Raw genomic sequence first — 20,544 nt, 5'->3', positions numbered from 1 at the left:
GTTAGCCATATTAATGTGTAGTTAGATACACACTCCTACCTGCACACTGAGAAACGTCGATGCTGTTCTGTATCATATTCATTTTAAATCATAACGATAGCAGACCGTAGCTAGCATAAAGCGATAATGTGCCTAGCCAGCTAGGCTCAGTTTCGCCTCCACGCACGAGAAATCCGCGGCAAATGCGCCAGGACCTAAATAACTAAACAAATAAAAGCGTCGTCTTGCATCTTCTGCATTGTTATTAGTATCCTGTTTGTAAATCAGCTGCTTAACTTGACTGTACTCAACCTTTACTGTTCTCCACGTGAAGGTCAAATTGCCTACATATCCCAGAATTCCACTCCATTGAACTGAACCGCAGCAGCTCTGAACAACACTTGGCACCCGGCTGCCCAGCGTGTTTTGCAGCAATGAAGTCTTTTCAGTCTTAATCCTTTTTCTTCGAAATGAGCGGCATGTTTGGCTAAGCCCTCGCCGATTACGGAGAAAATAAAACCGTAACGTTAACATGAAATGGAGATCACTCGGGCCAGACCGTCTTTGTATGGAGAAATCGGTAAGTAGCTTATAACCAACCGAGCCAAAAAAATCGAGCTAATTAATGTTAAACGAGTGATCGGATGATGTCGGTAGCTGAAACAGACTCGATTTTACTGGGTCTCATTTCATCTCCGCCCGGTTTGTATTGAGGTCCACGTTAGCTAGCAAGCTTTCGTAAAGTGGTTGACGTAAATTTAAGCGCAAGTGCACATCGTGCAACCTTATCGGTGTCTGAAATCACTTTATGGGCACCAAGCTTAGACCTTAGCTTTGGTCCGTAGCAGCATTTGTTAAACCTTTTTCGCTTTTTATTGCAAAATATCGCCTGTATAAATGTACAGGTTAGTGTAATACGATCCACAACACGACTGCTAATGTGTTGGTTTGGTTCATACTAGACCAGCGACGATTTGCCTGGTAATAGATTAATGATGGGTTGGTTAGCTGATCGAAAGTAAACATTTCAAACATATGATGGGTTTTTTTTTTTTTTTTGGTCCAATCGTCAATAAATCATTAGAAAAAAGATCTTTGCTACAACTCATCTTGTGCTGTAGGATATTATTATGTTGTTATAATGTTTTGTACGACAATCAATTAATGGGCAAATTAATAAGCTGATTCATTGATGATGAAATTAATCGTTTGCTTAGATCATAATGTACATGCCTGATTTTCCTGCGCCCTGTTCTTGGCTCTTAATGTAGATGATCATGGTCATATTGTCTTAATATTCTGAGGATGTTTCTAAAACATGTTAAGCTTCCAAATATGTATTGCCAGCTTCTGATTCAGATAGCCTACATCTTAACTGCACTATATATATAACATGATCAGTACCTAATAAAATACTTTATGTCCCATGGCTTACTTTGTGGACCAAACAAAAAAAAGCATTTCAGCCCTATTTGCAGGTTGGGAATATACAATTACACAAGGTATTTTGTTAATCTTAAATCAACACACAGCTATGCAGAAAACCGGAATAAATAGAAAGATTCTGTTTTGCTTCACATATCCACAGCTCATGGTCTTGGATTCTGGACAGACCGGTCAGCAGTGCACGAGGCTGCAGCACAGGGCAGAGCCCTCCAGTTGCAGCAGCTGATCGAGGCAGGTGCAGCAGTGAATATAGTTGCTGTGGACTCCATCACCCCGCTGCATGAGGCGTGTGTACAGGGACAGACACAATGTGTCAGACTCCTGCTGGACGCAGGTGCACAGGTGAGATGATACCTTTGGATCACAGCTGCTAAAACTGTTTTGACAACAAAAAACAGTTCACAAGAAAGCATGATTGACTGGCGTATGTGTGACTTTATGATGACATCCAACAGGTGGATGCTCGTAACATTGATGGCAGCACTCCCCTGTGTGACGCCTGTGCAGCTGGTAGCCTGGAATGTGTCAAGCTGCTGTTGGAGTATGGAGCAACAGTCAATCCTCCATTGTTTACCTTCTCACCTCTTCATGAGGCATGCATGGGAGGTGAGAGCTGGGGGAGTCTTGTCACACACAAATGAAAATGTCTTTGCACCAACAGTTTTGCATTGCCAGACTTGCTGAGTTAATACAGATCTGGGAAGACTAGTTTTCTTCGTTCGTAAAAAGAAAAAACAGGAGGAAAACTTTTGTAAAAATCTTTGTCTTAATATCAGAGGGGACATGAAGAAAGAACAGAAGAGGTGAACTCCAACAGGAGTTAAGATGTGTCACTGTGCTCCAGAGCACTTGACTAATCAAGTTCTTGATAAAAACTTAAAAGCCTTTCAAGATGTATAAGTAAAAAACAGTTATGCAGTAAGATAATTATGCTGTTGATACCAGACCAGAAGATGTGAATGCTTTGATGTGAATGTCAGCCCAAACCTACTTAAGCTAAGTATTGGCTTCAGTGCCATGTCAAGAAAAAAATGTTGTACAGCCACTTCAAAAGCCCACAGGCAATGAGGACTTTTTTCCAACAGTGCTTGGAACATAAATATGATATAAGTTTGCTGGTTTTTCACAATAGGCAACTCAGATTGTGTTCAGCTCATGATTGATCAAGGAGCTTTCATGGAGGCCCATGACTGCCACTATGGGACACCTCTTCATGTAGCCTGTGCTAGGCAACACTATGGCTGTGCCAAAGTTCTCCTCAATGCAGGTGAGTCCATGTTTATGTTCAACAACATTGATGTTACTGTGAGATGAAATTCAGTTTTATAAAGATTTGTAGAGCAAACTGCTGGTTTGATTTCTTGCTTATAAAGTAACTCTTGTATTTATAATTAAAGGGCAAACAAATGCGGCACACATCAGAAGTACTTCTCACATTTGCAATTTTGTCTTTTTCTTTTTTCCAAGGGGCAAACGTGAATGCTGCCAAGCTACATGAGACTGCCCTTCATCATGCAGCCAAAACAAAGAACGCTGACTTGATTGAGCTACTTGTGGAATTTGGGGGGAATGTTTATGCCAGAGATAACCTGAACAAAAAACCAATCCAGTACACTAGTCTGGGATCACCGTCTTATCTTTCCCTTGAGTTCTATGAAAGTATGTTTCTATAAAGCGTGTGCCTTGTCACAATCAATACATATGTCATCTGAGTGCACCAATAAAATATAACCTCTGTTTTGTCTTCTTTAGAAACTCCCCTCAGTCTACAGCAGATCAGCAGAGTGGCTGTGAGGAGGGTTCTTGGCAACAGGGCACATGAAGTCATTTATAAACTGGGTTTGCCTAACCGCATCATAAGTTTTCTTTCTTACATGCCACCTCCAACTATTGAAATTTAATCACATTCGAGAAATTTCTGATGCAGCTTCTAGAAGATTAGAGCTAAATCTGTTGTTTGCCACCTCCGTGGCTCTTCCAAGAAAGCTGTGCAACAGGATGTTTACACTGGCAAAAGTGCAGCATAGGTGAAATGCTTGAACAAGACCAGACCAGTAGGGTGCAGAGATATTGCAATAGAGTCCATATCCAAGCAGCTTCGCTCAGCAAATGACAGTGGACTATTAAATGCATTTACTTGACATTGCATTGCACAGAAAGAGAGCCCTGATGTACCGTTAGCAAGCTCAGACAAGTCATTAAGGCTAACCTGTAAGTAAACAATCACCTGCCTACACATTGAGCAAACACAGGGCATCAACGTTAAGTTTAATATTTACTCGTGTTTCACATTTGGTTTGATATTCAAATCGTAAGAAAAAATATCTTCACCTTCCACTCATTTAAATCAACTCTGCAATTTCAGGTTTGGCAAGGAGCATGCAGTTAACTTGTCATGTTTGTCTAGCAGATTTGCAGGTAAAATGGCTGCTCGTGGTGGTTCAGAAAGGTGAGGCTCAAAGACTAAAGTAACTAGCTAGTAAAGGCCATGCCCACAGTTTCCATCCACACAGGTGATTTCAGTTAGTTTGATGTATACCAACTCTAACTCTTGTTAGCTTTTTAGGGTTACACTTTCAGCATCTTGAGTACATTAAGTCCAGTAACCTCATACAATTCCCAACATGCTCAGCCCACATGCAACCTGAGCAGAAGATTAGTAATTCACAATAAGTGAAAACACATTTGTGGGTGTGTAGGACCTTTCACAAGAAATTTTCAGAGGCTTTGGCAACACTAAAGACAGTTTCACATTACTTGTCAACATTTGAGTCAGTGTTATAACAGTATTGCGTAGTTCGTCTTATGGATAAAACCATCAACTTGACTTACTCACCGTGACCAAATCAGTGTGATTTCCTCATAGCTATGGTAATACTCCATTGATGTTTGAGGGAAGATGATGTGGTTTGAATAGGATTGTACGTATTTGTATATACTGTCACAATTTATTTTTATGTACATTTGTAAATAATACAGATGGTTCTATCTCTGCTACGTTTGTGTAAGTAAATAGACCAAAACTATTTTTCACTGTTGTCTTTTAAACATTCAGGAATCAAAATTGTTTTTGTTTTTTTTTCTTTTGGGACAGTATTGTTTGAAATGGAGGAATTAATGTTCTCAGTCTACATTAAGTCATAATACCACAGACCTAGCTGCAGAGAATAAATGCATTCATGCTGTGTCACACATACAAAAATGGATCTCAACATGAACAGTTGCTACAGAACCTGAGGGGTAGCAGGTCTAAATAGTTACTTATAAGAATGTGCAGCAATTGTAAAGGTAAAGGGGAATTGGGGGACTTGGACACCGTCCCCATAAACACTGGATACAGCCTGTGGACTGTCAACCATTCGCTAGTACCCTAACTTTAGTTTTCAGTTAAAGTTAAAGCAAACTGTAGCCAAGAAGTTCTGGAATAACATAAAAACTATGAACTGAGGGAACAAAAAAAAAAAAAAAAAAGTGCAGCTGGAGCAAGAACAAAAAGAACAAACTGAGTATAAGTGTTATAAGGGTAACATAGGAAGCTGGTTTAAACTTGTGAACACAACCCTGCAATCTGCTTTGACAAAGTGTGAGATAAACGTAGCTTTCACAACAGCCCATCAGTCAGTTTGGTCAAGTCTGAGCATGCTCCCTGTGAGTTAGTGAGTGGTGTGAATTAACAACAACAAAAAAAAACAACCAAATTTTGAGGATGTGTTTTTTTAAGATGGCAGCATTAAGCCTGTGGTTAAGTTGCAAGTGTTGGTGGCATACCGCAAGCTATAAATACTTCAGTTTCAACGGTTGACACCTGACATGGGGCCCCTGTAGTCATTTGTGGAAGTGGATGTCATGTCACTGGGTTGTATCAGGCAGAAGATTAGAAAATAGTGCAGTCAGAGAAAGCTCCCAACTCCTTTAAACCATGTGGAAGGCACAGCTTTGCTTAGGCAAATTGTCAGGAACATATGTCTGTCTGGGGTGAGTCACACCAGCCAGAGACTTCATAGCATGATGAGCTGTTTGTACAGAGAACACAATACTGACATCTGTACCTCTGCAGAACAGAATGGACTTCCTCCTTGTGCAGTTTCAGTTTTGGTTCCCTGAGTGTTTTAACTTCCTAATGAAACTGGAGTTATTTTATTTTCCATGTGAATTTAAACATTAATGCTGTATTTTTTCTTTCTACATAAACAAGTCCAATCAAGTATATCTATTTTCTTATAGTTTTCCTCCTTGTAAACTTTCCTCCTTGCATAATATAAAATCAAAATTGTTTTGTAGCCTCTACTTTTATACTAAGTCTTGAGACCAAAACCAAGCTTGACGTGTAAACAAGTCTCACAGCAGCACCAGGGCTTTGTAAAAGTGAGATGGGAGGCACATGTGCTTCTGGACTGAAAATAATTAACCGTTAATCTCAAGGCAGTATACAACAATAAAACAATACATTTTTAGTTTACTCCCTTCAACACTGTTAATGCAAATTAAAAACTACATTATTATACTGCCTACATATTATTTCAGTACACTAAGTGGAAAGGAGTCATGTTTATTTTGTCTCTGCATGTTTGTTAAAGAGATGTTGCGACACACTAAAGGAAGTGAATCAGGTCAAAGTACAACAGAGCAGATGGTGTGTTGCAACAAGTTATTCTCAGAATCACTCTCAGGACTCTTAAAAGTACAAACTAAATGTTTTATTTGTTTCTGATTAACAAATTCCACTGAATACATCCAGATTACTTAGATTATTTTTCCAAGAAATGTTTTTACCTTTTTGCATCTGTTTCTACTCATGATCTTAAATCTGTAGCAAACATTTTTTTTTAGCTTTATCTCACCCAAATGCTTCCAACACAGACAGCTGAGGGCATCCCCTTTTTTTGACCTTCTCACACCATTACGCAGAAAACATAAGACAGCTGCACATATGCTGCCTATAAGATAGAAGCAATGATATTTTGGAAAATTGGGACAGTTTAAATGTGTCAACACTGGAATTAACATTAAAATAAAAACAGCTACAAGAGGTCTAAAAGTGTTTTAGACAGAGAAAAGCCCGATGTGACACACATTTAGCTGGTGTAAACATACATTGCAGTCACACTGGCATGTATCAGTTTATTGTACACTAATTCAACTTTTTAAAGACTAAAATTTGATAGAAATTTGGACGGAAATGATTGGAAAGGCTTTCCAGAGCAGCTACAGACACAAAGCAAAAGCACAAACACAGTGGTTGCATTAACATTCACAGACATGACAAACAGGACAAATGTGGACATGTGCCTTTCTAAGAGGAAGCTTTTATGAACTCTCAGGTTGGGTTAAATGTCTACAATCAAGTCTACTTCCCTTTTAGAGAGCCTTGCAACTTCTGGTCCAGTCTGGTTTTGGAGAGTGTCTGGGGCCTGAGTTTGGGGCCTGAGACAGGTGCACAGTTCTCATCTGTCTCTGCATTAGAGAAGGTTGAAGAGCGGCGTTTGGATCTGATGGCTTCTCCCTGTGGTACAGGTGGAGCCCCCTGGTGTTGGGCCAGTGCAGTGCGCAGACAGTTGAGCCACTGCTGCTTGTGGTAAACATCGTTGACATGCAGTGTGTGAGACTGGCCATGGGCTGGATTCACAGAGCTCACACGGAAGACGTTCTTAGCTAGAGGAAGACAGGAGGCAAAGAAACACTCCAAATATTAAAATGTTTCTTTCGCCACACTTTCAAGATCATTACCTTTGATTCTGTCAGAAAGCCAAGTTATGGAAAACCACACACACCTAACTGCATTCTCCTAAATGTAAAAAAATATGTACAGTACTATAAAAACATTTCAGGCACTTTATATGTTTAGATTGTTATTCATCATGCAGTGCCAACAGGGAAACGTCTGATGAGTCCCATCTGCAGCATAACAATGACACAATAATGGTTTAAGGGAATCCAGTTGATCTGAAATGCAGGTAGGTACACAAATGTCAATAAATGGAATAGATAGGAAATGACTTAAAAATGTTATTTATGTAAACAAAAAAGTTATATTTAAAACAGTACAAACACACCAAGAACAGCTGCATTTGCTTCTCTGTGACATGTTCAGTGATTACGTTACTAGGCCAGACTGTGCAAATCTAATGTTTCAGCATAGAGAAAATTCAAGTGAAGGCTAGTTACTTCATAGTTTAACAAGGTAATCATCAAGATTTTGAGCTTTCAGCAGAACAGGTGGCGGCAAATGATAGTGACACTTTCCACACAAGGTCTGCAAGTAGTTATTACCTGCTGTGATTAATCTGTTATTTTTCTCATAATCATTTATCAATATCTACAAATGCAGATATAAAATCAAATCATGACAACAGTCCAAAACCTAGTCCAAAGATAACAAATTCATAGTGACATAATAAAAAGAGAGTAAAACAAGAAATCATCACAATAAAAAATTAAATTGTGACTCAATCTCCGCATAACTGAGCCTCTGCAGACACTGAGCTGGCAGAAGGTGTGCAACTTAGCTCAACACACCTTTCTCTCCAGTGGTGAAAGCCCCTCTAAACGATCCCCCCATGCGGATCTCTCCATCCTGCAAGTCCTCTAGAGCCAAGTCCCGAACTGGGATTGGCTGTCGATACACCTGGAAGCAACTCCTGTCATTGCGTGTCACTTGTCTGGTCAGAACCAGTAGTTTGGAGAAGAGGAATACATGTAGTCTCTGGAGTAAAACATATTATACAATAAAATGTGTTTTAATATGAGATAACCAGCATGTATTTAATAACCTTAAAGTACGAGTCGTACTGTACTAATGAGAGCAATCATAATTCTCACCGAGCCACTCTTGTTCCGCAGCTCACCATGACAAAGCAGGGTCTTACAGCTGTCTATGAGAGGGTCCCGCTGCTTTTCATCCAGGTACTCCAGTTTGTCTATATAGTACTTACACTCAGACTCCCCTTTCCTCACATTGATTTCAGACAGAATCTCCTGGATTATAGCAATCTGGACAATTGAAGAAAGAATTAGGTCATGTGAAGAAACACATAAGATTCAATAATCAGCGAAATAACAGTGGTGGTTTTTTTTTAAAATCTGATTCAACAGTTAAATACAAGTAACACCACTGTCAGTGATTGCAAAGATATTATAAGGAACAGATCATACAGCTTTCTCCAGGCTGAATACGTCTGGATGATCAGGAGGAGTGTGTCGGAGGATCTCTCGCAGCAGAAGTGGGTATTTCACCAGACGTGAACGTGGGATGTCCAGGAAGCTCCAGAGGTCCAGCTTCCTGCTGAAAGGTGACTCCAGACAGCGCTGCAGGAAGTCCTGGACCCGCTTGTCCTGCTTTTTCTGGTCCAACAGGGCTTTGGCTGCAAACTGGTTGCTGCAGTAGTTTTTGTAAGCATTCAGACCAGGCAGCTGAGAAGACAGAATAGGAATTAGTTTATAAGTCTAGAACATTGACAGCATTTGAAAATCGTGTGTCAGTGTAGGTCTTGAAAAGAGCACTGAATGTAGCTTTCCTCAAAAAAAAAAAAAAAACCAACCTTTAGGACATAGATGTCTCTAATTAAACATCTTCTCCTGCCTGTCATGAGCAGTAATGTTGGTTTTAAAATGTTTTTTGTAACAGACTGTGGGCTACCAGGGCAAACCGATCAGGTGGTTTTCATGGTCGATTGGCCTAAACAAGACTGAGCAGACCCTTTGGGTGTAATTTCAGTTCACACCATCAGATCTACAGCAGTGTCACCGGTATAGTAACTATAAAAATTACTGTCATAACAGGAAAGTTTCCATTTTAACAAAATAATCCATCAATCCATTTTCTGTAGCTGTGATTGAATTAATAAAGCTCTAAAGCTGAATATAATAAAACATAGTTCTAGGTTTTCATTTCACTTTGGCTGGTTTGACAGTGAAACAGGTATTAACTGTATGTGGTATTAATATGTGATATTAAAAAAATGAAGTAAACATTCACTCAGTATATCTTCAAAATCCATTTGTTTGTTTCCTTACATACCCAGTCTGTTACTATCTGCCCAATCTGAGCCACAGTTCCATCAGGGCAAGTTCCCTCTGTCAGTTTCACCAATAGGTCTGCAGAGTTGAAAACACAAATCAACAAGTTAACATGAACAGGTGACATTTATAATATTTTAAACTCAACATTTTCTAATGATAACTCACCCTCATGTAAGGGGATGTATGCATCTAGGTCCCCAAATATATGAGTGAGTTCCTCCTCCGTCATGATGGAGAGTTTTAGCATCGGATCATGGTAAGCCTGAAGGCAAGCAAAGCAGGAGTGTGAGAGCAAATATGTTGACAAAGGGACCCTAAATGTTTTGATTTCACTGTCTAATTTTAAATGAAATTTTCCCAACCTTTCGTGCAAGTTGAAGATCTTCGATGAGATCCTGCTCTCCCCTGTAAAGCTCATAAATTGCCTGGAGAAGAAATGTTAAAATGTGAGAAACCATAGTACAACTAATGAATTTTCTGCTTGGTGTTAGCTTTCTGTACTTGAGAGGATGGTTGTATACTAGGCTGAACTTTACAACCTCTTGTCTCTTAATCTCTTTGGTGGAGAACGTGCTCTTTTGATGGACGTCCAGCGTCTCTGACCACAGCGTGCTGTTTCTGCGTTTAGTGGGAGTGGGACCTGTTGCCTTGCTGCTGGCTTTGAGCGACATCCCAGGTGACTTATCACCACGTAATGACACTGACTGGGGTAGAATATTTAAATTATTATATAATCAAACACAAAGTTTGCTTATTGTTTGTTATGATCAGTTTGCGGTGTGAATGTCATGGAAAAGGACAGCATGTACTTTACCTGTATGGTTTGGCCAAAGCGCCGCACTGCCCCATTCTTTGAAGGAGATATCAAGTTGACAAGCGATGAAACTTTGGCCAGTGATCGTACACGCTTATTATTGGGTTCCTGGGAATCAAGGAAAGAAAATGTCTTCAGTTCCACTCGATTGCACTGAGGTGTGGACTGTGTGAACAATGAAGAGTTGATATACAGCTCAAACAATGTGGTCATATTTTGTTTAAATATTTCCTCAGACTCTGGTTGTGCCAATCTAATGAATAGTGGGATTATCCTCATCTTATATTACACAAATGCACTCTTGGCTGCCTGTGGTGAGTGCTCGACACATGCAGAGGCATGAAAGTTTGTTGTGAGGACACAGTTTAGTGTGTTGCACTAGACTTGGCGCCTAACAGACGGACAGGAACCTGTCCTGACTCCTACCTTGACATCAAAGCTGGACAGACTGACTGTGTCATCCTCCTTTTCTTTGCGCTTTCTTTTCTGTAGCAGAATAACACACACTTGTTATTCTCAAGTCCATTTAGTATTAAAACAACATATTGGCAACAATATCTCAGGGATGAAAATATTCCTACACATAACAATATACTTTTCCAAATATCAGGGATGCAGTTTAAATCCAAGACTTGAAATAATGTCACATACATGGCTTATGGAGCCACGGTTTTATTTTCATCTGATCCATAGATTATGAAACAGATGATTGTGTGAGGATGTAATCACTGCGGTCTAAAATTTTGGCATCACATGTTTGATATTAACTCACAAGACTAAAGTCCCACGGAGTCCCCGGAGTGAGAAATGTGAAGGAGCTGCCTCTCTGCAGTGGAGGTCTACAGGAAGTCCGAAAAATAAGTAATCTTTATGCATATCAAGAACAAGTGTTACATTATCTACTTCAGTGAACAGTGACACTAATTTTTTTCAACTTGCATATTTTTTTATTTTATTCAGATCCCTTAACTGTATATCCATTGTACAATAACAAAATAGTCTTTGTCTTGTGTTCATGAAGAGGTTACAGAATTTAATCATGAGTGCAGACATGGTGGATGAAACACAGCAAAAACAACAAGTCAAAGCCTACAAACATGACTGAATTGCACCTTAATTTAACCAAACTGCTTAGGTTATTCTTGGACACCAGGTTATTACAATGGTCAATCAAGCTAAGGGACAGAGACGCCGAATTGCTTATTCTTCTATTTGCAAATGCACTGCAGCTGTTTTAATATGATTGATGCCATATGGATGCCATTTCTGTTCCAGTCACTGATCTGTTTCAAATATGTCAGGTGAATGAATGAAGATGGATGGATGTTAATATTTCTAACCAAATAAGGAGTGGGCCTCCTCGCTGCTGTCAAAAAAGTCACAAAACAATAGAGCCATAGAGCATTACAATGTCTTCTTCTCAAAGAAGTACTCCCAGAGGATAATGTCTAGGCCAAGGTCAGCTGCACACACTGCTACACAATCTACTTGTTGTACCGATAACTTCAAGTCACGCTTAAAATGACAGAACTATGAGTAGAGACTGAAGAAATAATGTCATCATAGAAAATTGCATTAATCTCCAAGATCCAAGTTTTGTGATTTATAGGTGTCACAGAAACATGTAAACAGCATGTAACATTTAAGGAGAGTAAAAATTACAAAGTTATAATATATTTGAAGCCAATACAAATGCTGCAAGTCTGCAAACAAACAAATTAAGCAGATGTGCAAAGTCACCTTAGTGAGGTAACTGTATGGGTATTCAGACTGATACATGAAAGTACAATATACATACAGCCAATTTCATTTACACCTTACAGACCAAAACTAATAAACACAACTAATCAATACATCGGGGAAATAATCCACCGATTAACTGACTGAAAATAATGTGTCAGACCCCACACACACACGAAAGGTCGTGGTCCCCAATCATGAAATTCCCGAGGAGCACTTGAAGGCATCATTTGCCAGTTACAATGCCAGCCCTGCCCGTCACTGTTACATTAGATCGTAATAAACACGGTGCTATAGTTACATTACATTGCAAGAGAAACATACAAAATAACGAGTTTTATATTTTAAGACTTACTTTTTGGACTTGTTTCTCCGGAGTGTTTGTGGAGAAGGCTCCGCGGCGCTAATGATACTGGTGCTAGACGTCCTCGATGACATCCTGCGAAGTGTCTGCTTTTTGTTTTCCACCGTTCTTCCGCCAACTTCTTCATTTTCCTCCATTTTTCGTGAGGCTACGTTTTTAAATCACTTATACCGAGACGCGGTTATTTCTAAGGGAGCAGCAACAGAATAAAACCAGCTCGATGTTTTACAAAGAACCAGGAGGTCGATGACAACAGAACACACCACTACGGAACTTTGAATATGGCGGATTCTTGGAAATTGACCAATCAGAAGGGAGTTCAGAGCCTAGCTGCTAAGAAACGACGAGGTGGGCGGAGCCAGGCAGAATTAAATGAAAGGAGCTTAAATTTATTTTAATCATGTTCTTGTTCTGTTTGTTTTGTTTGTTTTTTCTTTCTTTTTGCACAAGGGTGGTCACAAGTACAAGCAGCTTTTAATTTTTTTTCTCTCTTTATTCACAAATTTTATTGTATTCATTTTTGTAAATGTTTTGTTCCATATTTTATTTTAGTCTATCATCTATTTACAGCCATTTATTACCCATTTTCTTACTGACTGCTATTGTCTGTATTTAACTGTGTGCCCTGTTCTTATTTGTTCATTTTGGGGCACTAGGGGCACAAGAGCAAAAAATTGTGTTTGTGTCAACACATTTGGAAATTATTAGATTTTTGATTCCCATAACTCAGCTACCATGTGTAGTCTGTAATGTGCATGGTAATAAAAGATGGCAGCACTATACATTCAGCATGCAATGCACAGAGAGTTGGTGTTAGAGGAACGAGGTGACAACATCTTATTTTTCCCCTCAGGGTCTAATGTTTGTCTTTACTGCCATGTTTGATGAGCCAAACTAGAATAGTAAAATGAGAAAAAGAACTAACTTTTTCTGACATTACAGACCAAATATAATAACTAAGTGTAAAAGTAGTATTATCATATTAATATTACATCAGGATGCCTTTCATTAGATATATACTCTACAAGTCAAAAACTATTTCTGTTTTAGCAAAAGCAATATAATTGACATATTACATACTGAATGATGTAAATTACTTTTGCAATAACCCATTTTTTTATTTCCATATAAGGATCAAGATTAGATTTTACTGGCATTGGGTATAGAAATACAAAACTCAACCATCAGTCAAACAGGACGTGATGCTTCTTGGTCGTTTACATGAACATCATTACCTCAGTGGGGCCATCCATTCCACTTTAATCAACATACGTGTCAGTGTCATGAAATATGATGTCTGACATCATTGCTGCAGTGTCCTCATAATGTCAGCATGGACAAGAAGACATGCGCTCTACTGTACTTTTATACTTATTGCTTATAGTCAAACATGACATCTGTAGTGTGAATTTACTTTTGGACAAAAAACCCCAAAAACACACAAACACATGGTTATATGGATAAGACCTTTAGACATTTATTTTAAAAACATCAAAACATCATTTTTATTCAACCACAGAGTGATGTTACATGAGTCAGAACTATTACATCCCTAGTTATTACAGCTGATTTCAGTTGATCTTTCAAAGAATAAAAGCAGTAATCTCCATTTGACAGGACACACATCAGTGTGAGGAGACCAGAAATATATAAATGGCTGCAATTAAGACATTTATTAAAAAAAAATTATATAGTACATTATAAAATCTATTAATTGTATAGAAAAGTGCAGACTTTGGTCACAGATTGGACATTTAAAGATGAATATGTAACCTTTGAAATAAGAAAACACATGACCCTTCACTTACAATGAAAGGATACATAGGCAATACAATGCACCATCAGTTTAATCAGGAGTTTTTCTGCTAGATTCTTACTTGGTTGGTATGACCAGAGGCTTGTTGTGGCCTATGTAAGATAATATTAGCAAACCTTCGAGAGATATTGTTGCGTACAGGACATCACTAAATCTGACATCGTGACTCTTTTCTACGTTACTGTTACACTATGTGGTAAAATGTCAAATGTGGCCACTGTTCAGGAAAAGTTACATGGTTTCAGTTAGACTTGCAAAAGCAATAAGCAACAACGGTAATGTAAACTGAATTATAGATGAACAAGGGTGAATTCATGATTCATGAGTGAGTCAGTGCGAGACTCCAAGGAAAAGAAAAGAAAAGTAATGAGGACAGAAGCTGTGTCCAGTTAGTGAATGAAGCAGGAGTGCACTCATTTATACAAAAGTGACCTACTTGTGGGTGTCATGTGAACATCTCGTATTTCAGGTCATTCATGTACAGAGTTTGTACAGGTTGTTAGTCCACCTCCCAGAACACTGATTTCATATGGTGCTAGAGACTATGTACAAACATCTACGCCACCAAATGAAATCAGTTTCTGAGTGCAGTCTTTTACTCAAAAAGTCTTCTGATTGTTATAGACAACATTTGTTGCTTGAAATGTGCTATGCAACATATAGGAAAAGAGATTATTGATATTGTGTAATAGGGAATTACACGCCTGGTGTTGGTAATTGAATGCAGGTCAAAGTTGCTGTCTGAAGGTGTCCATTATTTGCTCTTCTCACAGCTCCATGGCCTATTCTACAAACAAACAGCAGAGGGTGTCGTTGCACAGCAGGTCAGAGCCATACCACTGATCCAGTAGTAGAAGAAATCTAACCTTGTGAGGCTCAAATAGATTCTTTTTCTTTTTTTTTTGAGTGAAGGCAAGACTCAGCAAAACCTGAAGGAAACTCCCTTCTGTTACTCCACCTACCTGGATCAGCAGGAAGCCCCAGAATCCTCAACAAAGTTCAACAGTACTGATTGTTGATTCATATTTAAGGAACAGCTATACAGTGAGAGTGATAATCTTCTCATGTAATTTGAATCAATGTTTTTACCAAAATTGTCACTTTTCTTTTAAGGGTAGAGGGAGATGAAGAAAAGGGCAAATTGAATATAAACTGATAGGGAGGCAGGTTGAACAGCTGAACTCTGCTCCTTTCATCTTGCAGCAGCACCAGTCATTATCTTACAAGGACAAACCATTTACTCAGGGTTGTCTATTATCTTACACATCAATCAAGAAGTCCCTGAGATATTGTGAACATCCATAAATGATTACTTTCATATAAATAATAAAAATGTGACAAAAAAAGCATGCATTATGGCTGAATAAGCAGTTCCAAGCTGTAGACAAAAGTGAGACATGCGAAGCATAAGGTTATAAGGTCTAGCAGGTCTAATAATATGCTGTCTTTATAGGAACCATGAATCATGGTTGCTTCCAGGTGGCTTCATTTTGAACAGGAGTTGACAGGGGTGAAGGTTTAACATATAACACACTGTTCATCAAACCTCCTCTTTTGCTTCTTCCCTCTTGTTTTCGTGGGCCAAATATCATCTAAATAAATATAATCTATAAATATGATAAATATAATAATGATATAAATATAATATCAGCACACATAAAACACACTGGATGAGTTAAGAGAAAGGAAATTAAATTCTACCCTCCTCTGGGTTTGCTGGTAAATGAGCTGCATCACTAAACTGGGATCATGACTGAGTCACAGCTAAATGAAAGTGGTGACCCTAGAAGGCATCCAAGGAAAGTATAGTCATAAATTTGTCTTTCATCCCTGCAATATTTTAGTCTGTTGTCATCGACCATCCGCCACAGTGAGTCAGTCAGTGATCGCTTGGTTCTGAGGAGTCAGTGGAGATTCATGGATGAGGAAGATGTGATGGTTGTAACCTTTCATTCCCCTGAGATCATCCTGAAAGTCGTGCATCTTTAGTTGCAGATTCATGTTCATATTGAAGTGAATGTTCCTCAGCATGCTTAAGTGAGTTCACACAGGGGGCAAACAGAGCAATTACCCTTAATGGCGGAAGGTATAACCCCCTGAATATGAGCAATCATGTGCTGATGAGGCAGAGATGAGGAGAGAGTGAATCTAGTGGAAAGGTTTTCTATTCATCAGGTCATGAACATGGAGGCTGGTTGACCCAACCAAAGCAGAACTACCATCTACGTTCATGAAGTAGTGACAACAAGATTCTACAAGATCTTATTTGGATCAGCAACTGAGTGAGACTTTGGGCAATTGGCCAGATGGAGCAGAAAACTCATCTCTGTCTCAGACCATAAGAGACTGAATTACACATTAGTCAATCCCCTTCCATAGCCATATACACTCTACACTTACACTGGGTTGTGCGTCATTTGCCAAGACCTAAAGCAATCAACCTTGTGACAGATGAGTCATAAAATATATTTTCTGGGCTTTTCAATTTGACGAGGCACCAAACACAAACTGTGGTGATATATGAAAATCTCTCTCCCTCTCCCTCCCCCTCTCTCTCTCTCTTTCTCTCAGCCTCAGCATGGTGGTTTATGTACGAAGATGAGAAAGAGAATTTGAATTACTTTCGTCAAAATATGGAAAATAAATGTCAGTCTGTTTGATACTGGAGGATGAGGAACCAGGGAATTTTAGAGACTTGCCTGTCTGCTGTTAATTAGTCTGGACCTTTTCGCCTTGCTTGAGATCAGTCACTGTGCATACAAAGGAAGACTTCATCACATGCAGGATTTAAATGACAGAATGAGGTTTGCAGGGAGTGCGTCCTGTAGCTATATATACCTGCACCGATGTAGGACAGGATCCAGGTGTGGTCACCTGGCATTCACATTTACAACATTTAGACAAGAGAGCAAAATAAGTGAAGAAAGGCTGCATGGACAAAGATATACTCAAGATAGTTTAGTATAAAACTAAGATGTTAACCCCTGAACATCCTTCTGTCATTGAATACAAGCTGACCAGATATTAACTTAGAGACGAAACCTTCTTCCCCGATCTCCTGGGAAGAACTCTTGATTGTGAAAAAATACATGTGAAGACAAACAAGCCTCAACGTCAAGTTGATCAAGACATGACAAATCAGTCACTTTGCCTCTGGCTCAAAAACAGACTGAAAGTGAAACTGCTATGTCACTCTCTGTAACACCCCATAACAAGATGCAATTTACCACAAGTAAAACATCACCCTTGTCTTTATAATACTAAATGATGAAACAAAAAGAGCAAATACATGAGCCTGGTGGTAAAGACAAACACTAACCTGTTGCAAATGATTCCTCCTCAACTACGACACGAAGCATTGTTTCCTCCTTGGAGATGTTTTCACACTTGCTGCTCCGAATGAGAGCCAGTCCCGCCCTGTACTGAAGGGTTATACTAATGCTGTAGGCGCTGTAATCCTCAGGGTTGTATGAATGTGTGTGTATGAACGCACTGAGCAGCACAGGAGTTATGAGATGGAGATGCCACTGAGAGCACAGCCCCTTCGCCTCTCTCCCTCTCCCTCTCCCTCTCCCTCTCTCTCTCTCTCTCTGCTCTTCACAGTCAGCATGAGGTGTTCATCCACTGCTCTGCCAAAGTCATTATCGTAACTGTGAGTCAACACCGGTTCCCACACACAGAAACACACACACATACACACGCAGACAGACTGCACTGTATTGATATCAATATTTACAGTAAGTTATGAGGATGTACGCAGGGAAGCTATAAATGTTTTACAAACTTCAGAAAACAGTTGTCACATAATGAATCACCATTGAGGACACAGAATTTACAGAAGTAGCTGCTTAAGTGATCCCTCTCTCACACACATAAACACACACACACACACACACACACACACACACCACACTATACGCTACACACCCACCATGACAAAGCAACCCTGCTCTCACAACACAAACAAAGCAATTACTCCATTTACACAATTCCACATAATCCTCTCGATTTATTTTCTTCATGCTTGTACGTGACAAACTCTGAAACGCTGTGAAAAATACCACACATCAGTATTTTTCCTTGGTTTTTTCTCCTTTAGGGCTGGATTAGATTCCTGACCTCCTTCAAATTAACAAAACAAACAGTGTAAAGAGAAAACAGGAGAACAGTTTTGTTAAACCAGTCATAACATGAAATATGAAATTATCACCCGAACTACAGAGCTTATACAAACTAACTTTGCCCATGAGTAAAACCACACAAGGTTGGGAATTCCCCGGCCGAGGGGGAAAGGGAAGAAGGAAACTCAATATAGTGATGGCAGGTGAGAGGGCACGACTCACAGAGCAGGAATCTCACTCTGAATTCCTCTTGTGTGACGGGAAATTGAATAATTGTGCTTCTGTCAAAGATCAAAGGCATTACACACACATACATAAGCCCAGCCCCCATCACTCTCCATGTGCTTCCTTTCCCAGTAATGGTTCCTATAGGGTGAGTCAGTTAACCACAGGATGAGTCACTCCTTTCATCCGTCCATCCTAAAGATGCCAAAGGAAGTGGCTGTGAGGACTAAGTCATGTCAACCTTATACCCTCATTTCACTCCAAAACACCCTCCTCCGCATCACATCACAACACACATTTTGATCCAGCTGTCAGTCATCCAGCATTCTCTTATAGTGTTGTATGCACCTGCTACTGTCTCTACTTTAGTCTCCCATCTCTCTCCACTCTTTCACCTTTCCGCATCTTTGTATGTGAATCCACAGCCACAGCATTGTAAGGAATGCCTCCCTGGATCCCTGGATGTCCACAGTCCCACAGCTGGCCTCCATCCGCGAACCAACATCCTGACCATCCTTACACAATCGCTAATCCTCACCAGCTGCCTCACAAGAGAACAACTTAGCTCTAAAGACTCAGAAACTGAAAATATCCCTACTCTTCACTCTGGTGCACTCTCACTCTCTGTTTCTCCTCCTTTTCTCTCTGTTTGTGTAACTCTGACAACCAGCAAACAGACACGAGCTATAACAACACGGTTTCAGTGGAGATCCTGTTGTCATGACCCAGCCTCCTGAAGTGTCAAATGCACAGTTGTACTTCACAGTCTACACTGGAGGTGCAGCTACACCACGGCTTCAGTACGTAGTGCACCCAGCAGAGGTTGAAGAATTAAATAGTTTGACATTCATTTGCTTTCTTGCTGTTGAGTGAGAAAAGTAAGGCTATACAACTCTAGGGTGCATAGTAAATATGAAGTTCCATTTAGCAATCAGTTCAGCTTAGCTTAGTATAAAACCTGAAACACAGAGTCTGGCTCCGCCCAGATTTCTAAAAAGCCACCTACCAGCACTGAAAAAGCTCACTGATTAACACACCTTGTTTGTTTAATACATACAAAAACAAAAGTAAAAAAAAAAAGTTGTGTTTATATGATTTTGACATCATAATTAGTGTTTCCCAACTTCCCATTTTTATACTTCCCAAATTGTTGAGCTACTTAATTACCATAAGCAATATTAAATGATAATGTGGAAGCACTCTTAAAACAGTAAAGGGACTGTACAGAGAATTACCACTTAAATCTGCAGCTGCAGCTTTATACTGTATAACTTATTGTTTCTGTTTCCAGAGGAAAAGCTGGAAAAGCCCACTGCACTGAACTGCTTCCTGAGCACCAAACAGCAGACAGATAGTTAGAGATCAGCTAGTGAATATAAGAAATTATTTAGCAGCTAAAGAATGTGGGATTGTGGGAAGATCTGGTAGAGACCAAAAACAGAGCTAAAAAGGAGGGTGAAAATTGGACTTAACATTTGTCAGGTGGCCCAAATCATGACTCTGATGAAAAATATTGCTCTTTGTCTGCTGAAGATAGAAATACGCAGCTGTTTGCTATCAGTTAGAGGGGTATGTTTGTTAAAGGGACTGATATGCTGTATGCATAGGAAAAGGACAGAGTTCAACGCAACCAAACTGATTGACAACACTGCAAATGAATGTAGAATGTCATATATACAGTGTAGGGCAGGGAGGAAGATGTATCCATACATTACGAGTGGATTTTGTTGCACCTGTTGTGTATATGAGTTGTGTCCTGTGGGATTGTTAAAGTAATATCCCATCAGACATCACTCTCCCTTGGGTTCAGCAGGCAATAAGGTGACAAGAAAAACACACATAAAAAAAAAAAAAACAAGCAGAGTTATGTAACAATCCTACTCAAGTAGTCTGCAGGCTTCAGATGCGTCCTTGGTAACAATCACTATAGCACCACAAAGAAAGGACAGGATTGCATAACCACAAACTCAGCACCTCCCGAAAGCAGATAAATGCAGCAGATTTAAACCCACATAACATA

General features: G+C 39.5%; 2 protein-coding genes across 2 annotated transcripts; one reads left to right on the top strand and one right to left on the bottom strand.

Annotated features, from left to right (window-relative positions):
* Positions 1-141: 141 nt before the first annotated feature.
* On the top strand, positions 142-5,634 carry LOC113133116 (ankyrin repeat and SOCS box protein 13-like). Its single transcript, XM_026311695.2, has 6 exons — positions 142-559; positions 1,568-1,767; positions 1,881-2,031; positions 2,558-2,692; positions 2,893-3,084; positions 3,178-5,634. Exons 1-6 carry the CDS (start codon positions 517-519, stop codon positions 3,324-3,326), a joined length of 870 nt encoding a protein of 289 aa, XP_026167480.1. The 5' UTR covers positions 142-516; the 3' UTR covers positions 3,327-5,634.
* A 473-nt stretch (positions 5,635-6,107) lies between these two features.
* On the bottom strand, positions 6,108-12,642 carry LOC113133609 (neuroepithelial cell-transforming gene 1 protein-like). Its single transcript, XM_026312535.2, has 12 exons — positions 12,354-12,642; positions 11,031-11,097; positions 10,685-10,744; positions 10,259-10,366; positions 9,984-10,148; positions 9,807-9,869; positions 9,610-9,706; positions 9,443-9,519; positions 8,578-8,835; positions 8,245-8,415; positions 7,942-8,128; positions 6,108-7,077 (listed from the first exon to the last, which is right to left on the bottom strand). The coding sequence occupies exons 1-12, from the start codon at positions 12,497-12,499 to the stop codon at positions 6,773-6,775; spliced, it is 1,704 nt and encodes a 567-aa protein (XP_026168320.1). The 5' UTR covers positions 12,500-12,642; the 3' UTR covers positions 6,108-6,772.
* Positions 12,643-20,544: the final 7,902 nt, after the last annotated feature.

The sequence above is a fragment of the Mastacembelus armatus genome, chromosome 6 (assembly GCF_900324485.2).
Source record: "Mastacembelus armatus chromosome 6, fMasArm1.2, whole genome shotgun sequence".
Taxonomy (NCBI): domain Eukaryota; kingdom Metazoa; phylum Chordata; class Actinopteri; order Synbranchiformes; family Mastacembelidae; genus Mastacembelus; species Mastacembelus armatus.
The sequence above is the reverse complement of the archived record's forward strand: the minus strand, read 5'-3'. Positions and strand labels throughout refer to the sequence as shown.

Excerpts from the sequence above, each read along its gene's own strand:
- LOC113133116 (XM_026311695.2), top strand. The coding sequence starts at position 517 with ATGGAGATCACTCGGGCCAGACCGTCTTTGTATGGAGAAATCG. Across the intron at positions 1,768-1,880 it reads TGCTGGACGCAGGTGCACAG|GTGGATGCTCGTAACATTGA; the intron begins GTGAGATGATAC and ends GACATCCAACAG. Across the intron at positions 3,085-3,177 it reads TTCCCTTGAGTTCTATGAAA|AAACTCCCCTCAGTCTACAG; the intron begins GTATGTTTCTAT and ends TGTCTTCTTTAG.
- LOC113133609 (XM_026312535.2), bottom strand. The coding sequence starts at position 12,499 with ATGGAGGAAAATGAAGAAGTTGGCGGAAGAACGGTGGAAAACAAAAAG. Across the intron at positions 8,836-9,442 it reads GGCAGATAGTAACAGACTGG|CTGCCTGGTCTGAATGCTTA; the intron begins GTATGTAAGGAA and ends CTGTCTTCTCAG. Across the intron at positions 7,078-7,941 it reads TTTCACCACTGGAGAGAAAG|CTAAGAACGTCTTCCGTGTG; the intron begins GTGTGTTGAGCT and ends GTCTTCCTCTAG.